Source organism: Chionomys nivalis, chromosome 1 (assembly GCF_950005125.1).
Source record: "Chionomys nivalis chromosome 1, mChiNiv1.1, whole genome shotgun sequence".
NCBI lineage: Eukaryota > Metazoa > Chordata > Mammalia > Rodentia > Cricetidae > Chionomys > Chionomys nivalis.
In genome coordinates this window covers 64,628,463-64,653,430 of record NC_080086.1, presented here as the reverse complement: position 1 = coordinate 64,653,430, position 24,968 = coordinate 64,628,463, and the positions used below count along the sequence as shown (strand labels likewise).

At 49.8% G+C, this 24,968-nt stretch overlaps 1 protein-coding gene across 1 annotated transcript in view; it reads left to right on the top strand.

Annotated features, from left to right (window-relative positions):
• Tgfa (transforming growth factor alpha) overlaps positions 1 to 24,968 on the top strand; it is a 90,645-nt gene that overhangs the window by 54,050 nt on the left and 11,627 nt on the right. Inside the window, exon 3 of the mRNA XM_057785577.1 lies at positions 20,611 to 20,728. Within this exon, the coding sequence (XP_057641560.1) occupies positions 20,611 to 20,728 (118 nt within the window). The remainder of the gene's footprint in view (positions 1 to 20,610; positions 20,729 to 24,968) is intronic.

Here is a 24,968-nt window from a genome sequence, read left to right as displayed (position 1 = left end):
GCTCTTGTAGACCAGGCTGGTCTCGAACTCACAGAGATCCACCTGCCTCTGCCTCCCGAGTGCTGGGATTAAAGGCGTGCGCCACAACCGCCCAGCTGTTTTTCTTTTTTTCCATGTGTGTGGTTTCTAAGTCACTTACTTTGTAAATTTTGTCCTAGTGGCAATAATAAACAAGGCAATTGGAAAGAGAGAGCACAGACTGAATTTGAACTCGATTCTTCCATGCATTTTAGGTGTCCTGGTAAGAGGCTCAAGGATTTAAAGCCCTCCCAAATGCACAGGGTGCCCTCTCTGTCTTCATCTCTCGGGCTCCCTCCTTGCCTAGAGCTCTGTTTACCCCATTGGGTGCCTGGCTGTTGTGACACTGACAAATGTGGGTGAGGCTGTGGAGGAAATTTAGCTGATTTATCTGGGAGGCATTTTCCTTTTTGGGGTGTGTGCTCAGATGAGTGGCATATTTCTCCGTGGAGGATCCTGGAACTCCTCTTCAGTGAATGCTGTGCAGACAAAAAGGGTTAAAAGCCATCAGAACCATGACAGACGGAGACCATGGTACATCTGATTCTGGGCGTGTATTCTTCAGGTTACGCATAGTGGTCCTAGATCTTTCTAGAACTGTTTCCTAGAAGAGCTTTCCTGCTCAAATTCATACCCCAGATCACTACAGTTCATATAAGAGAAGCCATTTGAGATTCGGGACTGGAGAGACGACTGTTGCCCTTACAAAGGACCAGAGCTCCATTCCCAGTACCCATATGGGGTGGCGCACCCCTGCTGAAGCTCCAGCTCTGGGAGGTCTGATGTCTCTGTCTCCTCTCACACCAGCACTTACACACACACACACACACAGAGAGAGAGAGAGAGAGAGAGAGAGAGAGAGAGAGAGAGAGAGAGAGAGAATAATAATAAAAATTTTTAAAAAGAAGTTTGAAACTCTAGCATCACCATAGGGCAGACATTCCAGGTTTGTAAAAGCCGCTTGCCCAGAAGAGAGGGTGGGCACTGCTCTGTGTCCTCCCTGCTCTGTGTCCTCCCTGCTCTGTGTCCTCCCTGCTCTGTGTCCTCCCTGCTCTGTGTCCTCCCTGGTCCACAGGAAACATTGCAGGGAAGGAGAGTTCCCATTCAGTGCTAGGTAACAGTATGGAGCTGTTGGGGGTTGGTTTCTACAATAATATTTGAATTTCAGAAAATTAAAAAAATATTTGTCTATTTACATCTTTCCTGGATACATAAGCACAGCCACCATAATAATCAGTATTCATTACAATTGGAGCTTGAATCTGTTCAACATAAATATACACACACTGTTCTTAACTTTGTGTCTGCAAGGAGCCAGGACTGTCCTTAACAGCAGACTGAATCAGCCTGAGACCCACTGCGAACAAACGGCTGAAGGCTTCACACAGAAGCTGAGTGTTTTAATGAGGGGATGACGTGAAAGGCACCTTTGTCTTCTGAGGATATTTGTAGCACAAACGGTGATTGAGAAGCGTGTGAGGGGATGCCGAGATAGCTTGTTAGCCCAGCGTGTGGAAAGGGTGTGAAATCAGGGATGTGAAAACCCCCCACTCTCTATGAGTGTGGTTCCTAAGCTAAAGAACAGCAAGATAAATGAAGCCTGCAGCAGCCACACAAAGAAACAGGGACAGCAAGGGCTTGCGTACATAGGGCCCTGGGCTCTGACCAGCTCCCGTGCCAACTAGCAGAACGACCTTAGACAAGTCGCCCGACCTCGCCGTTTCCTTGACTGTGAGATGGGAAGATAATACCTGCTTGTCTAGTGATGGTAAGAAGTAGGGCTGAGACTGACGCAGGCAGCCACCTCATCTCATCCTCGCCTGACCTCAGAGGACATGCCGTCCAGCTGCAGAGATGCCAGGGCCATCCTTAACTGACCATGCTCCGACACAGAGCCCATTCATCCCATCCATCCTTTCCCCTTGGCCCCACCTGGGCCAGGTGTGCAGAAGGAAGTGTCATGTTCACGTGCCCCATAGGATCGTGGGGCACCTAGGATCAATGTAACACCAGCTCACCCTCTGTTCCTATCTCCCAAATCCTGTGTTAGGTCCTCATGTTGGGTCTCTAGTCTTGTGTCGCTCCCCCCCACTCTCGATCCCTTCGTTTTCCTCTCCCTCAACTCTCCATCCATCAGCAAGAGTGCAGGCACCCATGTCCGCAGGTATCAGCAGGAGTGCAGGTCCCCAGGTCCCCGGGCATCAGCAGGAGTTCAGGCACCCACGTCCCCTGAGCATCAGCAGGAGTGCAGGCACCCACATCCCCTGGGCATCAGCAGGAGTTCAGGTACTCAGGTCCCCAGGCATCAGCAGGAGTGCAGGTACCCAGGTCCCCAGGCATCAGCAGGAGTGCAGGTACCCAGGTCCCCAGGCATCAGCAGGAGTGCAGGTACCCAGGTCCCCAGGCATCAGCAGGAGAACAGGTACCCACGTCCCCAGGCTAAAACTTGCTTCTACACATTTCTTTTCTACAGCATTGAGCCAGACTTGGGGGTGGGTATAGTCTTGAAAGTCTCTGCATGTGGAGAAGGCCCTTCACCCAGCAAAATGAGCCCTTCCAAAATGAAGGCAGAGCCAACAGGGAGGGGACCTGGCCAGTGGACAGGGTGAGACGATCTTGTCTCAACTTATACTTGTGTCTTTTGAATTTTTAATATAATAAAGGAAATGAACATTTTTTTAATTTTTGAAATTAAAGTATAATTGCATCAATTTCCCACTTCTTTTGTCCCTCCAACTCTCCCCATGAACATCCTTTATTCTTTCTCAAACTCATGGTCTTTATTTCTTCAATTATTGATATAGTTATTCCTAAACATACAAGTACAACCTGCTCAGTACATACACTGTTACTTGTATGTATATGATTGATTTCAGAACTGGCCACTTAATCTTAGGTAGCTGGTTTGGGGGCCCTTCCCCAGGGAAGACTATTTCTCCCTCTCTCCGCATTCTTTAGTTGCCTGTAGTTTTTTATCTAGGGTTAGGGTCCCGTGAGATTCCCCTTCAGTGTTAGCATGTCTGCTGGCGGTGTCCTTTACAGGTCATGTTTACAACGTCACATGGATGAGACTTCATGAGTGTAGCTTCTCTGACATTTCTAGGAGACAAAAATCTCGCAGCAAACTTCCTGTTCTTCAGGCTCTGTAATCTTTCTCCCCTCTCTTCTGCTATGAACACGTTTTTAAACTCAATTTTCCAAACTCAGACATGGTGGCCCACACTTGTCATCCAAATGCTGAGGAGGCAAAGTCAGGTGGGTCCCTGGGGCTCACAGTCCAACCAGCCTGACCTACTTAGTACCAGGCCACTGGCAGTTCCTTTCTTCAGCCCCAGGAAAGAGAGTGGCACATGAGGAACCACACTGGGGTTGTTTTTTTGGCCTACACACACACACACACACACACACACACGAGAAAGAGTTTCCTACAAGCAACCCAAAGGGACCTGGTGGGGCACTGGCCGTGCCATCTTGGACAGAGTGGCTGCTTTTGTATATGTACATTTGGAGTTACTTCCGGGTTGTGTCATTCCGGGAAGTGTGTTGGGTTGTTGGAGCCCTGCGCTTGCTATCCAGGCTTTCATTACTTTCCTTGTCCCATTCCCCACCAACTTGCTGAGTTCTGGTGGGGCCCTGGGAGCTCCAAGGGCTTCCTTTGGGGGTAAGAGGTCCGGTAGGGTATGACCTCCTGCAGCCTGCAGATGCTTGACCAATGGGATTCTAACAATTACATAAAACTCAATACCACTGGATGCCCTTGTGCTTCCCCCGGGCTTTCTGAATGGCTTGGATTCAGAGGCAAAGTGCTAACTCATCTGCATATATGTACCCTTTGTTGTACCCAGAAGCAGATAAAGCTGAGGCTTGGGAAGCCCAGGAGGAGTCACAGCTGGGGGGTGGGGGCTGACAGCCTGCCTGGGTGTCCTTCCACAGCTTGCTGATGAGCTGAAGGTAGAGAGGGCGATTGATTCACAGACCCTTGATTATTTACTCTACACGATGCTGAAAGGCATTTGTGTTTTTTGGAAGTTCTGCCCATTGGCACAGAAATAAAACCTCCTTTCTAAGCCTGAAAGATTGATGCCCAGCTACAGCAGAGGAGGTTGTGCGTCAAAGGAAAGTCTGTGTAGTGTGAGTGAACACTAGGCCTTCCACCTTGCCCATGGAACTCTAGTGCACTGCACGTTATCAGACTAAAATCCACCGTGTGAAAAGAAAACCGAGCTAAGGACACCAAAACGGTCCGGTTCACCGAGTCTGAAAATCGCTGTGTGGAAAAGCCGTTTTTCAAAAAGAATTCACAAGGAAAGGATGCGGGCGGGTGGGAGGCGATGTCTCTGAGCTGTGCTGAAGAGCAGGTTTCAGTGATTTTATTTTCCTCTTCGTAAGTTTACTGACACCATATGGTAAAGTCGCATCCGATGAGCTGTTCTTATACGGCTGGTTCTCAGTGAGGTCGGTTGTGATGATTTACACATCTTTCTGTGATTCCACTTAGAGCCTGGAAAGGAAGGTCTCCTTTTAGTTTTTCTTCTTGTTGTTTGCTTGTTTGTTTGTTTGTTTGTTTGTTTTAATCTATTTATATGCACCCTAAACCATTGCCTCTCGAACTTTTCTACATAGTAGGCACCCCAAGAAACCAGCTATTCTCCTGGCTGTACCTCAGAACAATTAGGTCATTATTCTGGGTACGGGGGTGGACCCAGACTCCAACCTGCACATAGCTGAGGCTGAGTGTGCCTGGGCATCTCATCCCTGCTTGCCGCATGCATGGCGCTGTTTCTGGGGTGGTGAGGAAACAGCTCTGGGCTGAGGGGAAAGCCTGACACTTTCTGGCAAGTCTCTAAGCTGCAAGATCCCACACTGTACATGAGAGTACACAGCCAGAGAAGAGGCCTTAGACAGCCATAAGCAGATGCCTCGCAGCCTCTCCTTGGTCCTTTGACTGCTTTCTCCAGTTCTGATAAATAGCAAAGCCACCAGGACCTGCGTCTTCCCTTTCTTTTACTATGAGGTGTTTGGAAGACTCAGAAAGAAGGTCGGTTTTCCTCTGACATTACCTGGTGGTTTTCCTGTCCCTGACAAGTCTGTGTCCTCCAAGGTGGAAGCTGGGGCTTTCTGGCCTGCAGTGGGTGGTATGGGCTGGCCACACAGTGTTTCTGTGCTTGGTGACTGCCAGGTTGTGGGAACTTTCCCAGGAGGCCCAGGGAACCGAAGTCCCATGCTTCTCGTGGTGGAGGAGGGATTTTAGTAAACACTGCGTGGGAAGAGGAATGAAATAGACAGAGAATGAGGTTAAGGAATGGGTGTGTGAAATGCCAGGCTGAGTGAGGCCAGGGTGGCTCGGAGCGGCGTTCCAACACCCACCTCTCTCCAGCAGCTGGTGGGAGTAGACACTCACCTGCCGGGGCAGCTCTGCCCGAGTCTGGGAAGCCAGGTCCCATCTCCCGAGGTCAGGCAGGCAGTACTGGGCCCTGAAGTCTACCTGCCTCCTGGCACAGCTCTGTTCACGGCCCATCCAGGCTTCCCTCTGCGTCTAGAAGGGCGGGGCAGCTGCCACCTATATCCCTCACACTTGCCTCTTTACAGAGGGTTCGTGCCCTGGTCTGTCTCCTGGAATGGGGAAGTTCATCTCCTCTGTGTTTCTCTGGCCCTCTCATCTCCTAGACAGAAATCGAGACCAAAGTCCCTGCGTTAATGAGCCCAGGAAACCTGAGGACCGGCCAGAGCTGTCTGCTTTAGGCCCTCAACCACTCTGAGGGGGCGGAAACTGTTGATGCGCAGCCAAAGAAGTTGCTAAAAGGAACAGACTAGGAACCGGTGTAGGGGAGCACACCTGTAACCCTGCACTCCGTGGGGTGGAGGCAGAAAGCATTGCACAAGCTTGAGGCCACCCTGGGGTTACAAAACGAAGTCAGGGCCAAACTGGGGCTACAGAGTGAGTTCAAGGCCAGCCTGCAATACAGAAGGAGACACTGACTCAGCAAAAGAAGGAAAGGAAGAAGGAATGGAGGGAGGGAGGGAGGGAGGGAGGGAGGGAGGGAGGGAGGGAGGGAGGAAGAAAGTCGGGAGGAAGGAAGGAAGAAGGAGGGAGGAAGGAAGGAAGGAAGAAACTGGCTGTGAAGACTTATTCCAACTTGGCCTTCCCACACTGACTCTCTAGTAAAAAGTCATCTGGAGTTTGTGTTGTTCAGTCTCAAGGGCTCTCATTTTCCTCCTCGTCTTACTTCTCAGCCCTACACTCTTCCTATAGAGAAAGGGAGAAAGGAAAGAGAGAGAGGCCACATTTTCTGTGCCTCAAGAGCCACATTCACACTCCCACCTGTCTCTAAAGTGCCCACCATTGTAAAAACCACCTAGAATTCACTAAGACATACGTGCCTGTGGGGCTTTGCCTTCCCTCAGAGGGTTGACCCTCCCACCATCTTTGTTTCTGTTGGTTTTGAGATAGGGTCTACACTGGTTAGCTGCCCTTGTCAGCTTGATACAAACTAGAGTCTTCTGGGAAAGGGGAACCCCAGTTAAGGAGTTGCCTCCATCAGATGGCCTGTGGGCAAGTCTGTGGGGGCATCTGTTTGATTAGTGATTGATCTGGGAAGGCCCCACCCACTCTAGTGACGGCACTCCTGGATTGTATAGGGAATCAGGCTGAACCAGCCATGGTGAACAGATCAGTAAGTAGCTTTCCTTCGTGGTCTCTGCTTCAGTTCCTATCTGGAGTGCTTGCCTTGGCTCCCCCAGTGAACTGAGACATGGGATATATACACCAAATAAGCCCTTTCTTTCCCAAGTTACGTTTGACTGTAGTAAGTTTGAACATGGTGCCATGTAGCCATAGCCCAAGCTGGCCTCAAACTCACTATGTCGCTAAGGCTGACTTTGAGCTTCTGATCCCCTTGCCTCAACCTCCCAAGTGCCGGGATTACGAGCGTGTATCACCACACCCCACTAGGTTTATACCATGCAGTGCTGGTAAGGAAACCCAGATCTTTGTGCAGGGTGAGACCTCTACCAACTGAGCCCCACCAACAGCCTGTCTCTCTTTCCACGGCCTTCCCATCTGTAAAGAACCTCCTCTGTGTAGACCTAATACTTTATTGTTACAAAGAAACAGAGCCAGGGAAACCAGTGACTTGACCAACATCCTCAGGATGAGCTTGGCAAAGCAGTCACCAAGTCAGGCCTTTGGTTGTTGTTCCTGCAGCCCTGGTTCACCCCGCTAGTCCCTGGTTCTCAGCTCTGCAGTGGCCATGATGCCCGGAGGACTCTGCAGAGTCTGTCCAAATGGTTAACAAGGACTCCAAGGCCATGACCTAGAAGTAATAACTCCATGTGGTGGATCTTCATTGTAGATCACAGCTGAACCATGGCCAAAGGGAAAAACCCCTTGTGTCTCTAGGTAGAAAAGTCAAAGTTCTAACTGGGCCAGTTGTCCCTAATGTGTGGTCTCAGTTCCCTAAAAAGATTTGGAAAATCAGGAGAATCCTAAAGTTGATGTAGAAAAAAATAAATAGGTGAAAATATTCAAACTGTTTAAAAGGAAAAAAAAAGCGAGGAGACAGCGGCTAAGAGACGACTCAGGAGTCAGCAGCACTGGCTGCTCTTTCTGAGGACCCGGGTTTGGTTCCCAGCATCCACGTGGCGACTCACAGGTCTTCTGTAACTCCAGCTCCAGGGGATCTGAGGTCCTCTGCTGACTCTGTGAGCATTGCATGCACATGGTGCACAGACATACATGCCAGGAAAACAGCCACACACATTAAAATACATAAAATATGTAACTCTTTTCCAAAACCGTAAGAAGTGAGGTCAGGGGACAAGGACAGATCATATTACCAGGCTAGAACCAGAATCTCAGTGGAACTGGACAGAACCGGAAAGTGAGTCCGGATCCGAGACAAAGATAGCAGTCTAAATCAGCAAGGAAACGAGGAGCTATTCAATAAATGGTTGGGAGTGATTGGTGGGCCACTTAGAAAATAATAAAGCACACTTTGAACACTGAAATAAATTACAGATGGCCTGCATTTGTATAAACAACCCAGTGGTAGAAACGCAGGTAAATATTTATATAATTTCAGGGAAGGGAAGGTCTCTAATTACAAGGTCAAGGTGTCTTCTGCATCAACAAAATGAAGACTCAAACCACAAATTATTTGTAGTATACATAACAGGATGCAGAATTGTTATTCTTAGTAGCTTAAAGAGAGCTTATTCAATAAACAAGAACGGGTGTGTCCATAGAAAAACAGGCAACAGATAGAGCTGGCTAATTAAAGTCAAAAATGGAGAAGCTGAAAATCTTGAGAAAAAAATCTGCATCCGAAGTTACAGAGATGGTGTTGTAAAGATTCCCAAACAGGCTCAGTCGAGAGGTCTGAGGGATTGCTCAGTCGAGGGACCAGAGAGATGGCTCAGTCGAGGGGCTGGAGAGATGGCTCAGTCGAGGGGCTGGAGAGATGGCTCAGTCAAGGGGCTGGAGAGATGGCTCAGTCAAGGGGCTGGAGAGATGGCTCAGTCGAGGGGCTGGAGAGATGGCTCAGTCGAGGGGCCGGAGAGATGGCTCAGTCGAGGGGCTGGAGAGATGGCTCAGTCGAGGGGCTGGAGAGATGGCTCTCTGGTTAAGACCATACTTCCTGAGGAACTGAGTTCAGTTCCCAGCACGTATGTCATGAATTTCACAGCTTCCTGTAACTCCAGGGATCTGACATCTCCTTCTGGTTTCCAAGGGCACCCACATACATGTGCAATGACCCACACACAGATTCGTATGTATACACACATTTGATTTATTTATTTTTTAAAAAGACCTTGGCCAGAAGGGTTCTGAAAGGTGACAGCAACGTTGACGGGAGAGTAAGGAAACAACCCCATCCTTTGAGTGGCTGCAGCTTGACCAAAGACCTCGGAAGTCTTAGAAGGGAGGAGCCCTTGTCACACTGGTTCTTCTCGCAGGAAGATAACCATTAGTGCACACAAACAAAGATGTATAGCAAAAGCTGGGTGTTTGCTTTAATCCCAGCACTGGGAGGCAAAGGCAGGCAGGTCATTGTGAGTTCCAGGCTGCTTGATCTACACAGGGTGTTCCATGCCAGCTAGAACTACTCAGTAAGACCCTCTCTAAAATGTGTGTGTGTGTGTGTGTGTGTGTGTGCACTGTGGAGGGTCCATGGGACCCAAAGAAGCAGGTATGCCAAAGGAGACATCAGTCACCGACCAAGTTTCCTTCTAACATTTGAGTTGAATGGAGCTTACTAGGGTTTGGATCTAAGACACCCCTCACAAGCTCGTACTCTGAGTGCCTGTTCCCCAGGTGGTGGCAGTAATTTAGGAAGCTGTAGAATCTTTGGGAGTTGCCTACTGGAGGAAGTAGGTCACTAAGAGTGAGCCTTGGAAGATTTTGGAACAGACCTACCTGGTTCTGGAGCAACCGGCTGCTTCCTGATCCGCCATGATGTGAGCTGACTGTACACATGCTCCCAGCACCACCATGATGACCAAAACCGTGAGCCCCAGTAGGCTTTCCTCCTTTACAGTTGCTTCAGGCAGGCGTCTTAGCACAGTGACAGGGAGTGTGAGTTGGCAAGGCTGGTCATTTCTGCCAGCTTCCTGCCAGCGGCTCAGTACGCACAGAGTAAAGTGGATGGTTAGCCTCCTCGGTGTTCCCTGTGGCTCTCTGTGAACCAGGGGCTTTTGGGTGACCATGGCTCTTTCTTCTCTGTGCTTTCTCTCTTGAGTGTGCTGCGTTGAACTGAATGCTGCCTTGGAACTTTCGAATTGCTTAAAGTGAAAAACAAGGGTGGGAGCCGCAGTGATAAGAGCACAAGGGAGACTTTCTCGGATGCTCTCAGAAGAGCTGGGTGGCCGCGGTCAGGGTCTGATGCCGCTGAGCGGCATGTAGACAAGGATCAAAGGAAGCAGGCCACTCTGTCCTCTGTCCCTGCACCTCCCTTCCCTGAAGGCCACCACAGAACAAGCCAGCGCATTCACTGTGTCACCAGCCAGGCTACAAAGGGTACATAGGCAGGATTGGCTGGGCACAGAGGGTACACAGGATTGGCTGGGCACAGACGGAGGGTACACAGGCAGGATTGGCTGGGCACAGAGGGTACACAGGATTGGCTCGGCACAGACGGAGGGTACACAGGCAGGATTGGCTGGGCACAGAGGGTACACAGGATTGGCTGGGCACAGACGGAGGGTACACAGGCAGGATTGGCTGGGCACAGACGGAGGGTACACAGGCAGGATTGGCTGGGCACAGACAGAGGGTACACAGGCAGGATTGGCTGGGCACAGAGGGAGGGTACACAGGCAGGATTACCTGAGCACAGAGGGTGCACAGGCAGGATTGCCTGGGCACAGGCTCTAGCCCTTCTCCTCAGGCAGGAAGTGTCTCACAAATAGAACCATGAAGGACTGATCCACTCCACAGGCAAATGAAAACAAGAACTTCCTTACTCAGAAGTCTGGGGGAAAGAACTTTAGGACACGTTCAGGTTTTCTTTGTGAGAGTTCTCAAATACTGCCACCTTGACACCTGAGAGCATAGGTGATCCTGGCTTCAAGGTCAAAAGCTGACAGTATGGTTGTAGCACGTGACCTCCTGTCGGAGAAGATGGTGCTGCCGATAGTGCATGATTATCTAGTCGCTCTCAACAGTCCATCTGAAATGTGACCATGCAAAGCCACCAGAAAGGAGCTGGTGAGGAACAAAGATTCAACTTGAAATTTTAGCCCGGCTTCTGCACTATGGACATGGTATGGGGATGTCTTTGAAAATTTGAAATAAATCATTCCAGTGAATTGAACGGGTCATGTCCTAGCCTTATGGCTGTGGAGATTTGGTGAGAAGAATTCGAAAGCCATATCTTCTTGTGAGGTTCTTTTGGTTACAGCAATCACAGTCTGCCACCTTGAACCAACAGAGGCTCATTGCAAGGCTGTGGGGAGCCACATAGTCAAAAAGCTGAGGAGCTGTGCTTGGAAATGAGTGATAATCCAGGAGGTTCCTGGAGCCAAGATCAGGGATTACAGATTCCATTCTAGAACACTGTGCTCAACATGCTAGCCTGCCAGGCACAGCGTCATCTGCTGCATGTCTTTCTTCTCGAGATCTGCGGTACAGGAGAGAGGGCATGTGGCTACATGTAACCAATGTAAACCTGTAGAGCAGAAGCTATTCACAAAAGGGAAATTGGTGCTGTTAGGAAATGGGGGGGGGTTCTGCTGGGAAGCCCCAAATAGACAAATGTTGATGGACAGAGACATGGATGTCTGATCTATGACGGAGGCATGGGTGTCGGATCTATGATGGAGAGATGGGTGTCAGATCTATGACAGAGGCATGGATGTCGGATATGTGGCAGAGGCATGGATGTCTGATCTGTGACAGAGGCATGGATGTCTGATCTGTGATGGAGGCATGGATGTCGGATATGTGGCAGAGACATGGATGTCTGATCCGTGATGGAGGCATGGATTTCTGATCTATGACGAAGACATGGGTGTCGGATCTATAATGGAGAGATGAATGTCTGATCTATGATGGAGGCATAGATGTCTGATCTATGACGGAGGCATGGATGTCTGATCTATGACAGAGGCATGGATATCTGATCTATGAGTTTAAAAATCAAGGGCTGAAGAGATGGCTCTGTGGATAAAGGGCTTGCTGTGCACACCTGAGATTCCCAGCACCCACACTAAAAATAATAATAATAATTTTTAAAAAAAATAGCAGTGTATAGGAGTCAAGGTCTTTAATCCCAGTGTTTGGGGAGTAGGGAGGAAAGACAGGAAGATCGCTGGTATTCATTGTCCAGCCAGCCAAGCTGGATCGGTGCTTCAGTGAGAGACGTTGTCTCAAAACATAAGGTGAATTGCGCTAGAGAAAGACAGCAACATCAGTCGGTGCATGCACACATATGCACACACGCACACGTGCACACACGCACACGTGCACATGTACACACACACGCACGCACACATGCACATGTGCACACACACACACACGGGAGGAGAGTAAATCCATTTTTTGGAGCACATGAGATAAAGTCAGTGCAAGGCTGGGAAAAGGCTGCCGCCTCTGCGTGTTCTTTTGCTTTCGTATGTTCTGTCGAGACAAAGGGGAGAGACATAGAAGTCTGTGCACAGGTTACGGTGAGAAACCACCCAAAGTCAGAAGAGAATTTGCTCATCAGGAGCCCAGATGAGCTTCGCCACGGTGTCCTAGGGGAACTTCCAAGAACTTTCCATCTTTGCTGGTGATCTTTAAGAAGTAGCCAGTAGAAATGATTGCTCAGCGAGTTGGGAAAGATAAATCTGTTTCTGAGTTTAAATCCATAAAAATGCCCCAAGATTCTTTAACGTATAGATAAGAAAACTTGATATTCCCAAGAGAATCCAAGACTTGTCCTGGCTTTGGTTCCTTGACTTTGGGTGGAAAATTTCTTCACTGAAATATGCAGCCTTTGTCTGAGACCCAGCATGGCTGGGAAACAATTAAGAAGTTACAAGTCCCTGCTGTGGCTGGGACCTCCCAACATTTTATTCCTTAAGAGCAAAGTTCTGGAGTTAGAGAGATGGCTCGGTAAGTAAAGTGCTCAGTGTACAAACATGAGGACCTGAGTTCAAAGCCATTGCAGCCATGTCAAAGCCAGGCTTAGTGACGCAGGACAGTAACTAGGGCTGCGTGAAGGATGGCCATGGGAGGGTACTGAGACTGACTGACCAGTAGTCCATCTGAAACGGTGAGCTCCTGAGGAACAACACTCAAGGTTGTCCTCTGGCCTTCACACACAAATGGACATGTGTGTACATGAACCCACACACAACCCACACATGCACACTCACACACAAGACACAAGTGTGGTTAGAGATGGAATCACATAGATGCCATGTCCTTCAGAGCTTGTACTTTTTTTTAAGATTTTGTGTATGTGTGCACGTGTGTGCGTGTGCATGAGTGTGCCACATGAGTGCAAGTGCCAGAAGAGGGCATCAGACTCCCTGGAGCTGGAATTACATGTGTGAGCTGTTGATTATGGCTGCTGCAAGAACACTAAGTTCTCTTAACGACGGAGCCATGTGTCTAGTCCCATTGCCAAACGTCTCTCATCTGAACATGTTCTGTCTTCACTAAGCAATTATAGACACTCTACATCCATGGATTGTGTACCACAGATTCAGCCAACCTCCACTTAAAGACACTTGAAAGAAAATTGTATGTGTGCTACACTCATAAGACTTCCTGTCACTACTCCCTATCGGATGTGGTACAACAGCAACGCAATCATGCCTCATTTCCACCGCACTGGGCACTGTGCATGGTCTGGGAGCAATCCAAGCATACAAGAGGACGTTTGAGGGTTATAGTCAATGCCGCAGAACTCACAAGGGACTTGAGCATCACACTCATGGGTCTTACCAATTCTAAGGCTCCTGAAACTGAAGGAGGGGACAGCACCATTCTCCAACTTTTGTGGTCAGTGATAGAGCCTGAGGGAGTTCCACGGTTTTGTTTTTGTTGTTGCTGTTGTTCAAATTCAAATCCAGATTCCTACAGCCCAGTTTCTCTAGCCCTACATACAGCCTGTGGTTAAGACAGTAAAAATAAAGCTAGGCTTTGTGCCCCAGTCCCATGAAGTTTGAAGCTTTGGTGTTGTTTCAGACTCTTAAAGTGACCATTTTGTGAAATATAAAAAAAACTACAAAAGAAGAAAATTACCCATAATCCCCTCGCAACATCTCGATCCTTCCCCTTGGAACGTCATCTTGACAGAAGGTCTTTCATCTCAGGCAGCTCCTTGACGCCAGTGGCACACTCGAAAGGGACTTACTGTGTATCCCAGGTTAGCCTCAAACTCACGGCCCACCCCGCCTCAGCCTCCTGCATGCTGCTGGGGTTATTATACGCTCGCATCACCATGACTGATCTTACTTTTATAGTTTTTATTATCATTATTATGATTACATTTTATTTATATTATGCCCACGTCTGGGTACACGTATACACGTGCTGTGGGACATTGGGGAAGGTCAGAGGCCATCTCGTCTCCTCCCACTGTGTGGATCCGTGGATTGAACTCAGGCCATCAGTCTTGGTAACAAGTTCCTTTCCTCACCAAGCATCTCCGCAGCTCCACTCCGGGGATTTTAAAGGCTTCCGAACTTGGTCTCCAGCCCACCTCTTAGTACCCTAGTCCCCTCACTCAAACTTTGGCGCATCATCTGCCCACGGAAACTTTGTGTTCAGATTGCATAAGTAAGACACCTGTGGGAGGGTTCGAGGATAGGAGGTGTGGCTTGGCAGTAGAACGTAAGTCTCAGATGTGCAAGGCCTTGGGTACCATCCCCAAAAGTTCTGAGGACACAAAATGTTGTAGAAAAACCGCCATCTTCACAGTGTTTATCACCCTACATGCAGAGGGTTTGAAGGGATTAGGGTTCAAAGACTTAGCAGGAGGGAGCATTTTTCCCCCCGGGGCTGAGTGAGGGTTTCCTGCCAGCCACTCTACCTAACAATTTTGGTATTTATAAAGAGAATAGAGACTCACAGAGCTGGCAAAGGCAGGTAGCCCTGGGCTCTAACGGGACTCTTCCTTCCACAAAGCTGGGTCAGAATTCCCCGGCTGGCAGGGCTCACCTGTCCCCAGGAGCCCCTCCTATCCTGATTCGGAGAGCTCAGTACAGGCATACCCTTGTTGGCTGCATGAATGGAAATCAGAGGTGAAGTGTTTTCAGAACGCTGACTGACACCCAAGAACATGAAATTAGAATAAGGGGCTTTCTGCTTTAAAGATGTGAAAGAAGCGGTCCTTCTGTTTGAAATCAAATGTTTAAAATGCTGAGGTGGAGGGCATTTGGCACCTGTCTTCAAAGCAAAACCATGACCTGATTTTTTTTTTTCCTTTAAAATTACCAAGGCTTTGGTATAGACAAAAAGAAAGACCTGTAGGCTCAGCCCAGGGTCTCAGGGAACTGTAACAGCTGTGGGAAGGGAGCCATCTGTCCTCTGTCGTCCTTAGTCCGTGATCTAGAATGCAGGTTAGAATAGGACTGGCTCCCCTTCTCCAAGGGAGGTACTGTCCCCAGAAACACCGGGTGTACAGTTAGGCGGTCAGCTGAAATCTGCGTATTGTGACTTTGGTGGGACACACGGAGGCAGGTACCATCTTACACTTCATGTTAGCTCACTGGCATTTTATTTTAGACTTCTAAATTTTCTTTGCTAATTAAAGCCATTTGCTTTGGGAATCTCAGCCCCTTTATCCTAAAACCCTCCTGGAATGTCTTGGTAATCCCAGGTTCATTTATTCTCTGAACGAGTCGTCTGTGTGGGATGGTGCCCACTAAGGACTTCTTGCCTCTCTTCACATGTATCCACACCCTGAAGTAACAGTCAGGTGTCAGAGGAAGAAGCCAGAATGACCACCCCTAAATTCAGGTCTCAGCTCTGCCCTTACTGAGTGAGCAGCCTTGAACTAATGTCACCACCCTCTGTTTAAATTCCCTCATGTTGCAGAAGGGATAGCAATGGACTCTCATCATGTTGAGTGTGGTGCCTGTAGATAGACAATCCACCAGCGGCTACTGTTAGTGACATTAGCTGTCACCATTATAGCTCAGCCTCAGAAAACCCAACTGGACTAAAACTGTATACTTGGGTCCCTCAGCGACAACAGGGTCCTGGCATGGCTGTACTCCAGCTTCCTTCTTAAGATGGAAAGACACTTCAACGTGATGCCACCTCTGCCTCTGACTTAAAGTAAGGACAGCAGGAGAGCCCCTCCCTCCCAGGTGTGGTATCGCCAGTGACACCCTAAAGCTGACAATGGACCAAAGTAGCCAGTATCTTTGAGGATGGTAGAAGATGCACTTATCTTTGAACTTGGTTTATTCTTATATCTTGGTTTTGCCTGGAGCTAGAAATGAGCAAATGAAATCAAATTGGACCAGCTGTTCCTGCGCTGTCCCTCAGGGTCTTACTTTAAGCTGTAGAAAGTATTCTGACTTCACCCATGCCTGCCCTGAACCAGAAGCTCCTGGTCTCTTGGGCATGAATGCCATGCTGCAGAGGTTCAGTGATCATGGCTGGGGCTCTCGGCACACCCCAGGTACTCCTCGGTGAATGGTCACTCATGACTCTAGAAATCTCTGTGCACCTGTGTGTGGCTCTGGCTGCCGCTCCTTTGAGGGAATGAGAAACCATCATCTTCAGTTTCCTCCTCTTGTGAACGACAGAATTTTCTCTTGTTTCCTAAAAGTGTCTCTTCTGCTCAGAGCCGCGTCTGTTGGTATTGCCCTTCCCTGCTGCTCACGGGGGCTTGTCGGTTCTGATCATGCGCCTCTCGGCACTTGCCTTCCCAGACTTGGGCAGCATCCTGATTCCCTAAGCCTTTCATCTGCTCCAAGTCAGAGAAAAACAATCTGAGTGTCTAGTTCTAGCACCGTCTAGCTGTCTGGAAGCTTATCTGAATGCTGGTTTCTGCGTCTGAAAGCCTCTAGCTGTACAGTGGTGTGAGGTTTGGCCAACATAATGAAGAGCCCCTTTCTCTTAAATGAGAGTCTAGGAGGACACCCTTCATGTGTCCCAAAGTCAGTTTACAGGCGGGGAACTAATGGAGCCAAGCAGGGTTGGAGTCAGCCAGTACAAGAAAGACTGCTGAAGGATCTAGAACGACTGTGTCCTGGGACTCAGTCATAGGAAGTATGTTTACTTTTACATGTATTTATTTATTACATGGGTGTGTAGGGGGAGCATGTACCGTAGCACACATGTGGAGGTCAGAGGCTCCCCTCCCCTATTCTGGGTCCTGGGGATTCAACTCAGTTCCCTGGGTTTGGCAACAAGCCCCTTTACCAGCTGAGCCCTCTCACTGGTCCATTTTCTCGTTCAAGTAAAGGAGTCTGTCAGCGAGCATTCTGAGAACCCGGGACTCCCCCTTATCAGCTGACAGAGCCTGAGAATGAGACATTACTGACTTCAGCAACAGAAGAGACATGATTGTTTTTTCATCCTCGGATGACTCTTAGCTTTAGTTCCCTTGAGGCCTGCCTGCCATCTTGCAGGGGCGGCACTCGCTGGCTGTCTTCCTGGAAGGGGTGCTCCTCTGTCTGGTGACAGTCAGTGGTGACCACACAGTGCGGATGGCATCCTTCTCTTCAGAATTATTTGTAGAGTTCCACTGAACTGGGCATGGTGACTCATGGCCTATAACCCAGAACTCAAAGGACTGAGGCAAGAGGATTGTCGTGAGGTTGAAGTCTGCCTGGGCTAGAGTAAGATCCTGCCTCAAACAAACAACGGCTTGCTCTCTCCGACCCCCAAGTGCCCCACTCACCAATGGGGACGCGTAGGCTGGGGCCTGTGACCTGGGCCATTCACCCCTAACCCCAGTGTGGCATTTCTTCCCGCTGGGGAAGGCCTGTTCCTTTACTTGTGGCACTTCTGTCCTCAGCAAGGAGTCTTAGCCCTGTAGCCAGGCCTGCTGCCCTGAACCCACCCTCCCTGGCCATGAGGCCTCCAGCCTGGCCACAAGGTGAAATACTCGTCTAGCCCTGCAGGGGGCACCCTTCTGGCGTCTACTTTTCCCTGGCTATGTGGGGGTTGCTGGGGACTCTCATATTCATTAATTTAGCTTTCCTCCCGGACATCCAAGAAGCAGTAGTCAGCCCTGCTATTGTTGCCTCTGACTGCTAGCCTCGGCAGATGATCCTGTAGATGTCACGTCGAAACTGTCGGAAAGTTACTTGGCCTCCTGGAGGAAGTGATGAAAGAGCTCTGAGTGATGTCAGCTTCACAGCAGGCAAACACCACATCTGGGGAAAGTGGAGCACCACAGCCCCACAGGCCCCCAGCTAGCTAGACACACAGGCCAATTAGGGCTGCTCCTCGGGATCACTCAGGGGTGTGGCTGCAGCAACCCTGGCGTGCCCCCACTCCAGCTCCCAAAGACACTGCAGATGGTGTCTGCCCAGACTTCTGAACCCCCTGTGGTTTGAAGCAGGGATTTCCTCAACCCCTGATGACTATTCCAGACTCTTTCTGTGAGCTGGGCCGGGCTCTAGGCCCTATTAGTGAGTCTGTGGTCTCTCTTTCCCGGCTTCCCCAGAGGACAGTGATGTCTGCAAGATGAGCGTCGGGTCTCCAGGATGTAGGGGCCTCTCGTCAACTTCACGACAACAGGAACTGAGCAGTCTTGAAACTCCAGCTGCTAGCAAGTGCAGGTGCTGAGCTGCTCCCCAACCAGAACATTTGCTTTTGCTATCAGCCCCAGAGCTAATCAGACTCGGTGCCTGGCCGAGATGGCCCAGGGCAGGAGCTGGGCCAGCGCCCCCTGCCCGTTGTGTGCACTAGAAGGACAGCCCTCCTTTGGATGCTGCCCAGTAGCCGTCACCCCACCTTTTCTACCTGAGCGTGTTCTTAAGCTTTCCTTCATCTCTTGATGTTGTATTGAGTTTTTAGACAGAGAAGAGAGAGGAGGGGACAGGTGTGATGGTACATACCTAGAATCCTAGCCTTGAACTAATGTAGGAAGATTAATATAAACTTGGGGCCAGCCTGGGTTACATAACCCCATAAAGAAACAAAAGAACTGGAGATGTGACTCAGTGGTTAAGATATAGTAATGCTCTTCTAGAGAACTCAAGCTCAGTTGCCAATACTGGCAATCACTTACACACATACACACACACACACAGGCACACACTCACACACACAGACATGCACACACATAGCAGACACACACACACACAATAATGCTCTTCTAGAGAACTCAAGCTCAGTTGCCAATACTGGCATTCACTTACACACACACACACACTCACAGACACACACACACACTCACACATACAGACACACACACACATACTTTTTCATTTAAAAGAACAAAAGGAGAAAATAAAAGCTGAGAGACCCAATCTTGGGGGAAGATATTGGGAACTTGGGGTCTCCTCATAAACTTACTCAGATAAACTAGAGGCAATGCCCCCCATGGGAAGCAGAGATGGTACCCTGGCGAGCCCATCTTTGGTCTTTGCCCTTGACACAAACGAGCCCTCCCCAGCCTTCCCACCTTGAACATCAGTAGGAATGTGCTTGCCTGTGAATCTGAGCGCACGCTGAGGTGTCCTGGTGGCCACAAACACTTCTGCGAGTCCCAGACAAGGACGGTTTCCTGGTTGCCATGGGCTTCACACTTGACTTTAGAACAGGAATGTGAGCCCACAAGCGAGTCACTGGGTGGTGTGTGTTTTTATGACTCCTGATGGGTTGAGGATTAAGGATGCGTGCGCATTTGTCTCTGAGGTGGCTTTTATTGTACATCAGTGGTTTCGGTGGACTACTTTCATAATTCAGAAATTTGTGAAGTTTCTAGTAAAGTTTCAAGAGTAAATGTATCACTGTAATTAAGACAAAAACATTTTTTAAATAAACTGCTGTTTAGTTGTAACATGGGCTTCATCCTTTCTGAGACCTTTGCCCTGAAAAGGACAGAGGGCATCAGAAAGGACGCATGCTTTCTAAGCAGCAGGGCAGGTAGGCAGCTGTATGAAGGACCAGAGTGAGCTGGTGATGAAGCCAAACTGTAGAGTGCTGGCCTGGTTTCGTCCCCAGCATTACATAAGCCAGGTGTGGTGTCACACTCCTATAATCCCAGCACTTGGGAAGTGGAGGCAGGAAGAGTTCAAAGACAGCCCGCTCACACAGTGAGTTCAAGGCCAGCCTGGGCTACACGAGGCTCAAAACACAAAGAACCAGAAGGGTACACTCTGCTTACAGCGGGCTTCTTGTTCTCACCCTGTGCTCTGAGGACTGAGAGTGGGTGTCAGCCACCCTCACTGTGCCTGCTACTGGAGTTTCTTTATGGTGTGGACTCCATGAGATGCCCCGGGGAGGGACACTGGCAGGCGCTTCCGCAGGAATCTCTGGGACGTTGTTGAGGAGGTTATCTGCCATTGTTCACTATGTTTTCTTCAATAGCTCTCTGGACACGGAAGCGGGAAAGTTGAGCCCAGCCTGCATATGTGTCTGTATATTTCTGTCTGATGAGCATCCTTGTTCATTCTGCCACGAGGCATAGAGCGCTGCCCCGACACAATCCTCACCACTACACCTTTTTGTGTGGGTACCAGAGCTCAAACTTGGGCACTTTACCCACTGAGCTGTTTCTCTAGTCCCTTTTTTATTTTTAAGACAATGGGATCCAACTGTTCTCAAACTCAGTTTATGGATCAGGTTGGCCTTGAATCCCTGACCCTTCTTCCTCTACCTTCTGAGTGTTGGGGTTACAGCTGTGTGCTGCCACACCCAACTACAAACAAATTATCATTAGGGCTATTATTTAAAACAAAAAAAAGAACTTCTTTGCAAAAATGACTCTAACTAGCTATCTTTGAATTATACCAAAGCCTTTGGAGAAATTCTTTCATAACCTTGGAATAATAATCAGACTTCTTGATGAAGACTCTGGGCCCTAGCTGGGCATTAGACAGTTGAGAGTTCTGCAGGGGGTGTTGGGTGAGGACAGAAGTCCCTCCCGGGTATGAGCTGTTCCAGGTCTGACCTCCGTCTCTTCGCCCCAGCAGACTCCCCCGTGGCGGCTGCAGTGGTGTCTCACTTCAACGACTGCCCAGATTCCCACACTCAGTTCTGCTTCCATGGAACCTGCAGGTTTCTGGTGCAGGAGGAGAAGCCAGCGTGTGTGTAAGTATCCCCTAGTCTCCAGAGGGTGGTTAGGCACCCAGTGAACAGAGCGTTTACTTCTATGAAGCTGGCCAGGGATCTGAGACCCAGAGGACGGAAGCTGAAGGGTGAGAGCTGCCAGCCAATTGCCCAGGATAGAGGAGGAGCCCTGGAGGCAGAGCTGGGGTCTGTTTTTAACAGCAGTCTCTGACTGGAGTTCCTGAGGGAAGGCACTGACCTGGGTACCTGCACCTCTGTAATGAAGTTCCCATTCAGCCAACACTTTGTATCCAGCCTGGGAAGTAGCTGGAAGGGATGCAAAGGGTCAGTCTGCATGCGCACCTGGGTGGCTCCCATTTCCCTGGAGCCTCACAAAGTATGTCCAAGTGCCATGCAGGTGCTGAGCCTTCTCAACACACGAGGACTGGAGAGATGGTTCACTTATGCTGATGAGTTCAGACCCCCAGAACCCCCACAAAAGCCAGATGCAGTAGGATCATGTCTGACAAGGACACACACGCAGCCACTGGTAACTGCCATGGACGGTGGAATCAGAGAGAAAGGCCGTGGAGGAAAGCCACTTAGCAGATGTGGGGCTGACCAGGACAAGCAGAAAGGTGTCCAGACCCAGGGTTCCAGGGGCTACTGCAGATCAGAGTGCACAGCAGGGAGGCAGCAGATGCAGTTAGAGGCCAGAACCTATTGGGAGAAATCCCTTACCCTCTGGGCAGTGGGAGCCTTGTTAGGTTCAGAAAGGGATATTTGCAGGAGTTCATCTGTCTGTGGCAACTGTGACAAGATGGTCATAGGTGGGTTTGTCACAGAACTCACCTCAAGTCATCAAGCTCTCCTGTTTCCAAGAAAGGACCGGGCAGATGAGCTCTATTTCAGAGAAAGGTCAGGGCTGGTCCTACCCACTCTCACAAGACTTCTTCAGGGCCAAGGGCCGAGATTAGGATGCTCTGCCAACCTTGGAAAGCTGAGGCCATGGAAAACAGTGACCACCCTCTTCTCTCAGTTTCCCTACTGGATCTTGGTGGCCCAGGGGCAGTATTCAGTTGGCAGACATGTTAATATGACAGGTAATACTGTGTGTTCTTCTCTGGTAGCTGTAAGTCTTTGTGTGTATCTTAGAAGTTGGGCTTCACATTTTCCAGCTGGTGCTCAGATTTCCTTGCCTTAACAGGAGACACAGTGCTGGCCTGACCTCCCACAAACCACAACTGCTTATGCATAGCCCAGCCACAGCTGCCCACACATCACCCAGCCACAGCTGCCCACACATCATCCAGCCACGGCTGCCCACACATCACCCAGCCACGGCTGCCTACACATCACCCAGCCACGGCTGCCCACACATCACCCAGCCACGGCTGCCCACGAATCTCCCAGCCACGGCTGCCCACATATCTCCCAGCCACGGCTGCCCACACATCACCCAGCCACGGCTGCCCACAGATCACCCAGTCACACTTCCTCACCCAGCCATGGCTATCCTCTCCAGGTCTCTGGTTCCCACCTTTCCCCAGTGTTGCCTGGGGGGAAAAAAGCAGAGTGTTGGTATCCATAACCTGCCACCACCTCTATCTGCTTACAGTCACACACTGGATCTCTCCAGACATTCACATGGCCCCTGAGTGCTGTGAATGATTGGCCTTTAATCCTCAGAAGGTCCATTTAGCAACAGAGACTGTGGGGGACATGAGGGCCATGCCCAGCCCTCAGCACAGCACTCTGGGGCACAGAGCTAGTGTGTCTGGACAAGGCAAGTTGTCGGGCCTGGAGACCTGGTGAGGTTTGCTTCTCTATCCCTTCTGGTGCATCATCTCTAGGAGACAGAACCACACCTTGCTCCTTTTTAATATTTATAGTAACCAGAAGAATGTTCTAGCTTCCTAATTCCCACCAGACCAGAAACTCTGAGTCTCTACTGAGAAAGTCAGAACATTCTGTCCCCGCTCTAAAGAACCTCCCGCCTTTGAGGAGTTGACACACTCAACATTCTGGTCAATAAAACTGACAGAGCTTGAGGTAGAGCCCCATCTGTCAGGGCCTCATAAAGAAGCCCAGCAAGTTGAGAGTGTAGTGCAGATGCAGACACTGCTTCCTAACATGCTCTCCCAGAAGAAAAAAGTCATTAGAAATCCCAAAGTGACATTTCATACTCTAAAACCAAACAATGAAAATACCACTAGTCAGACACTGTTTGATTCAGATGAGTCCAAGATTGTTCCTCTGAACTTCTTGGAAATCTCGCCGGCAGGACGATATGCAAAAGCAGAAAACTGTGGCAACGTAAGGTCAGGGGCGGCCCACCCTTTTCCCAAGGTGCCCTGGGCAGGTAGCGGCAGAGTCCACACACGTGATATTGTGAGGAACCACAGGAGACTGAAGTTTCCCATCTGTCCTGGATGTTCCTGTGACTAAAACTCTGACAGAGACCCCAGAGCAAAACATCTCTGTCAGTCAAAGAAAACATTCCCCATCACTCTGCCTTCCCTGGCCACTCTGTCCACCGTGCACACTGGTGGGTCTGAATAGCCAGACACCTAGAGAGAGCAGACCACAAGTGGCATTCCAGCACAGACAGGCAGCCTTGCAGCCATGGGAGACCAGATCCAGGTGGCACAGGAGCCCCCACAGGCAGCTCTATTAGCATCTGAACACCAGTGTGGGGGGGAGGGTAGCATGACATCACACCACACCCATGACAGGACGCGAGAAAACTATGCCTTGGTTTCGTTCTTGCCCCCCTCCACCCAAAGCAGACAGTAAGGGTCTCTTTGGATCTGGGGGTCAGATAGACCTCAGTTAAAATCCAGATAAGTGTCCCATACACTCAGTGGCCTGGCCCCATTTAACCTCAGATTCCCCTCGGGGACCAATACCTCAGAGACGCAGAGTGAGAACTTCGCGGTGATTGCCACTGTGCCTCTGGACACATTCATTGACTTAATTAAATAGGGCTTAGTTTTCTGGTTCACGACCGCCTTTTAAGCTCTGAACACCTAGAGGTGTCAGGAGGCAAATTCTGTAGTCATCACTGAAAACCTCCAGGAGACTGCCAAGCCCTGCTCCCACACAGCATAAGCCTACAAGTTTTCCCCATGGCTCAGGGTCAGCGAAGGCGTCCCAAGAGACCCTTGACTCTGAGCTGCAGAGGAAGCCCTGGCCTCCCAGCCCCGTGGAAGAAAAAATAGGAGCAGGTAAATCCAGTCCTTTTTGTTGTCTCTGAGCTGGGGATGGAACCCAGGGCCCCCCCCCCCCACACGTGCCGAGCAAGTGCTCTGCCTCTGAACCACGCCCAGCCCTAAATCCATTTCTCCAGAGAGCAAGAAAAGGTGAACTCGGTCCTCATCCCACCAGTCCTAGGGAGTCCAGTCGCAGCCCAGCCTGGCAGGATGGTGCATATTAAGCACAAGTTGATAAAGAACAAGTTCGGAGACAGTGTCACCCTGGTCCTCAATCCTCAGGTTCCGATGCTTGCCTTGAGACCAGTGCTGAGGGACTCAGCAAGTCACCAGGTCCTCAGCCGCCTGCCAAAGAACACAGCACAGCATACATACAGAGACCTAACAATGTCTCCTTTGTGAGTGAGTGAGTGAGTGTGTGTGTGTGTGCTGTGCTGTGCACACATGCGCACATGAATAGGCAGAATCAAGTTCATGTGTGCAAGTGTGTGTGGAGGTCAGAGGTCAATTTCAGCATTGTTCCCTAAATTCTGTCCACCTTGTTGGGTTGGGATTTTTGTTGTTTTTCAAGATTATCTTTGTGTGGGGGGTGTGTGTGTATGCCTTCAATGGCCAGAAGAGGGTGGCATTGAATCCCCTAGAAATAGAGTTGCAGGCAATTGTGAGGAACAGTGTGGTTGCTGAGAAAGGAACTTGGGTCCTCTGCAAGAGCAGCAAGTGATCTTCACAACCGTACAGTCTTCCCAGACCCGCCTTGTTTGATGAGACCAGGTCTCTCGCTGGCCTCATAATGAACAAGTTGCTTCCGCTGGCCAGCCAGCCGGCCCAATAATACACTTGTCTATGCCTTCCTAGCTCTGGGATTCCAAGCATACTCAAGGCCCAGCTTCATGTGAGTTCTAGGGGTCCAAACACAGATCCTCCTGACTGCCTAGCAAAAACTTTACCACCCAAGCGAACTCTCCAACCCCCACATTATTTTTTGAGACAGAGTCTCTCACTGGCCTGGAGTTCACCCAAGTAGGTTAGGGCAGCTGGACAGTGAGCCCCGGGAATCTGCCTGTCTGCTG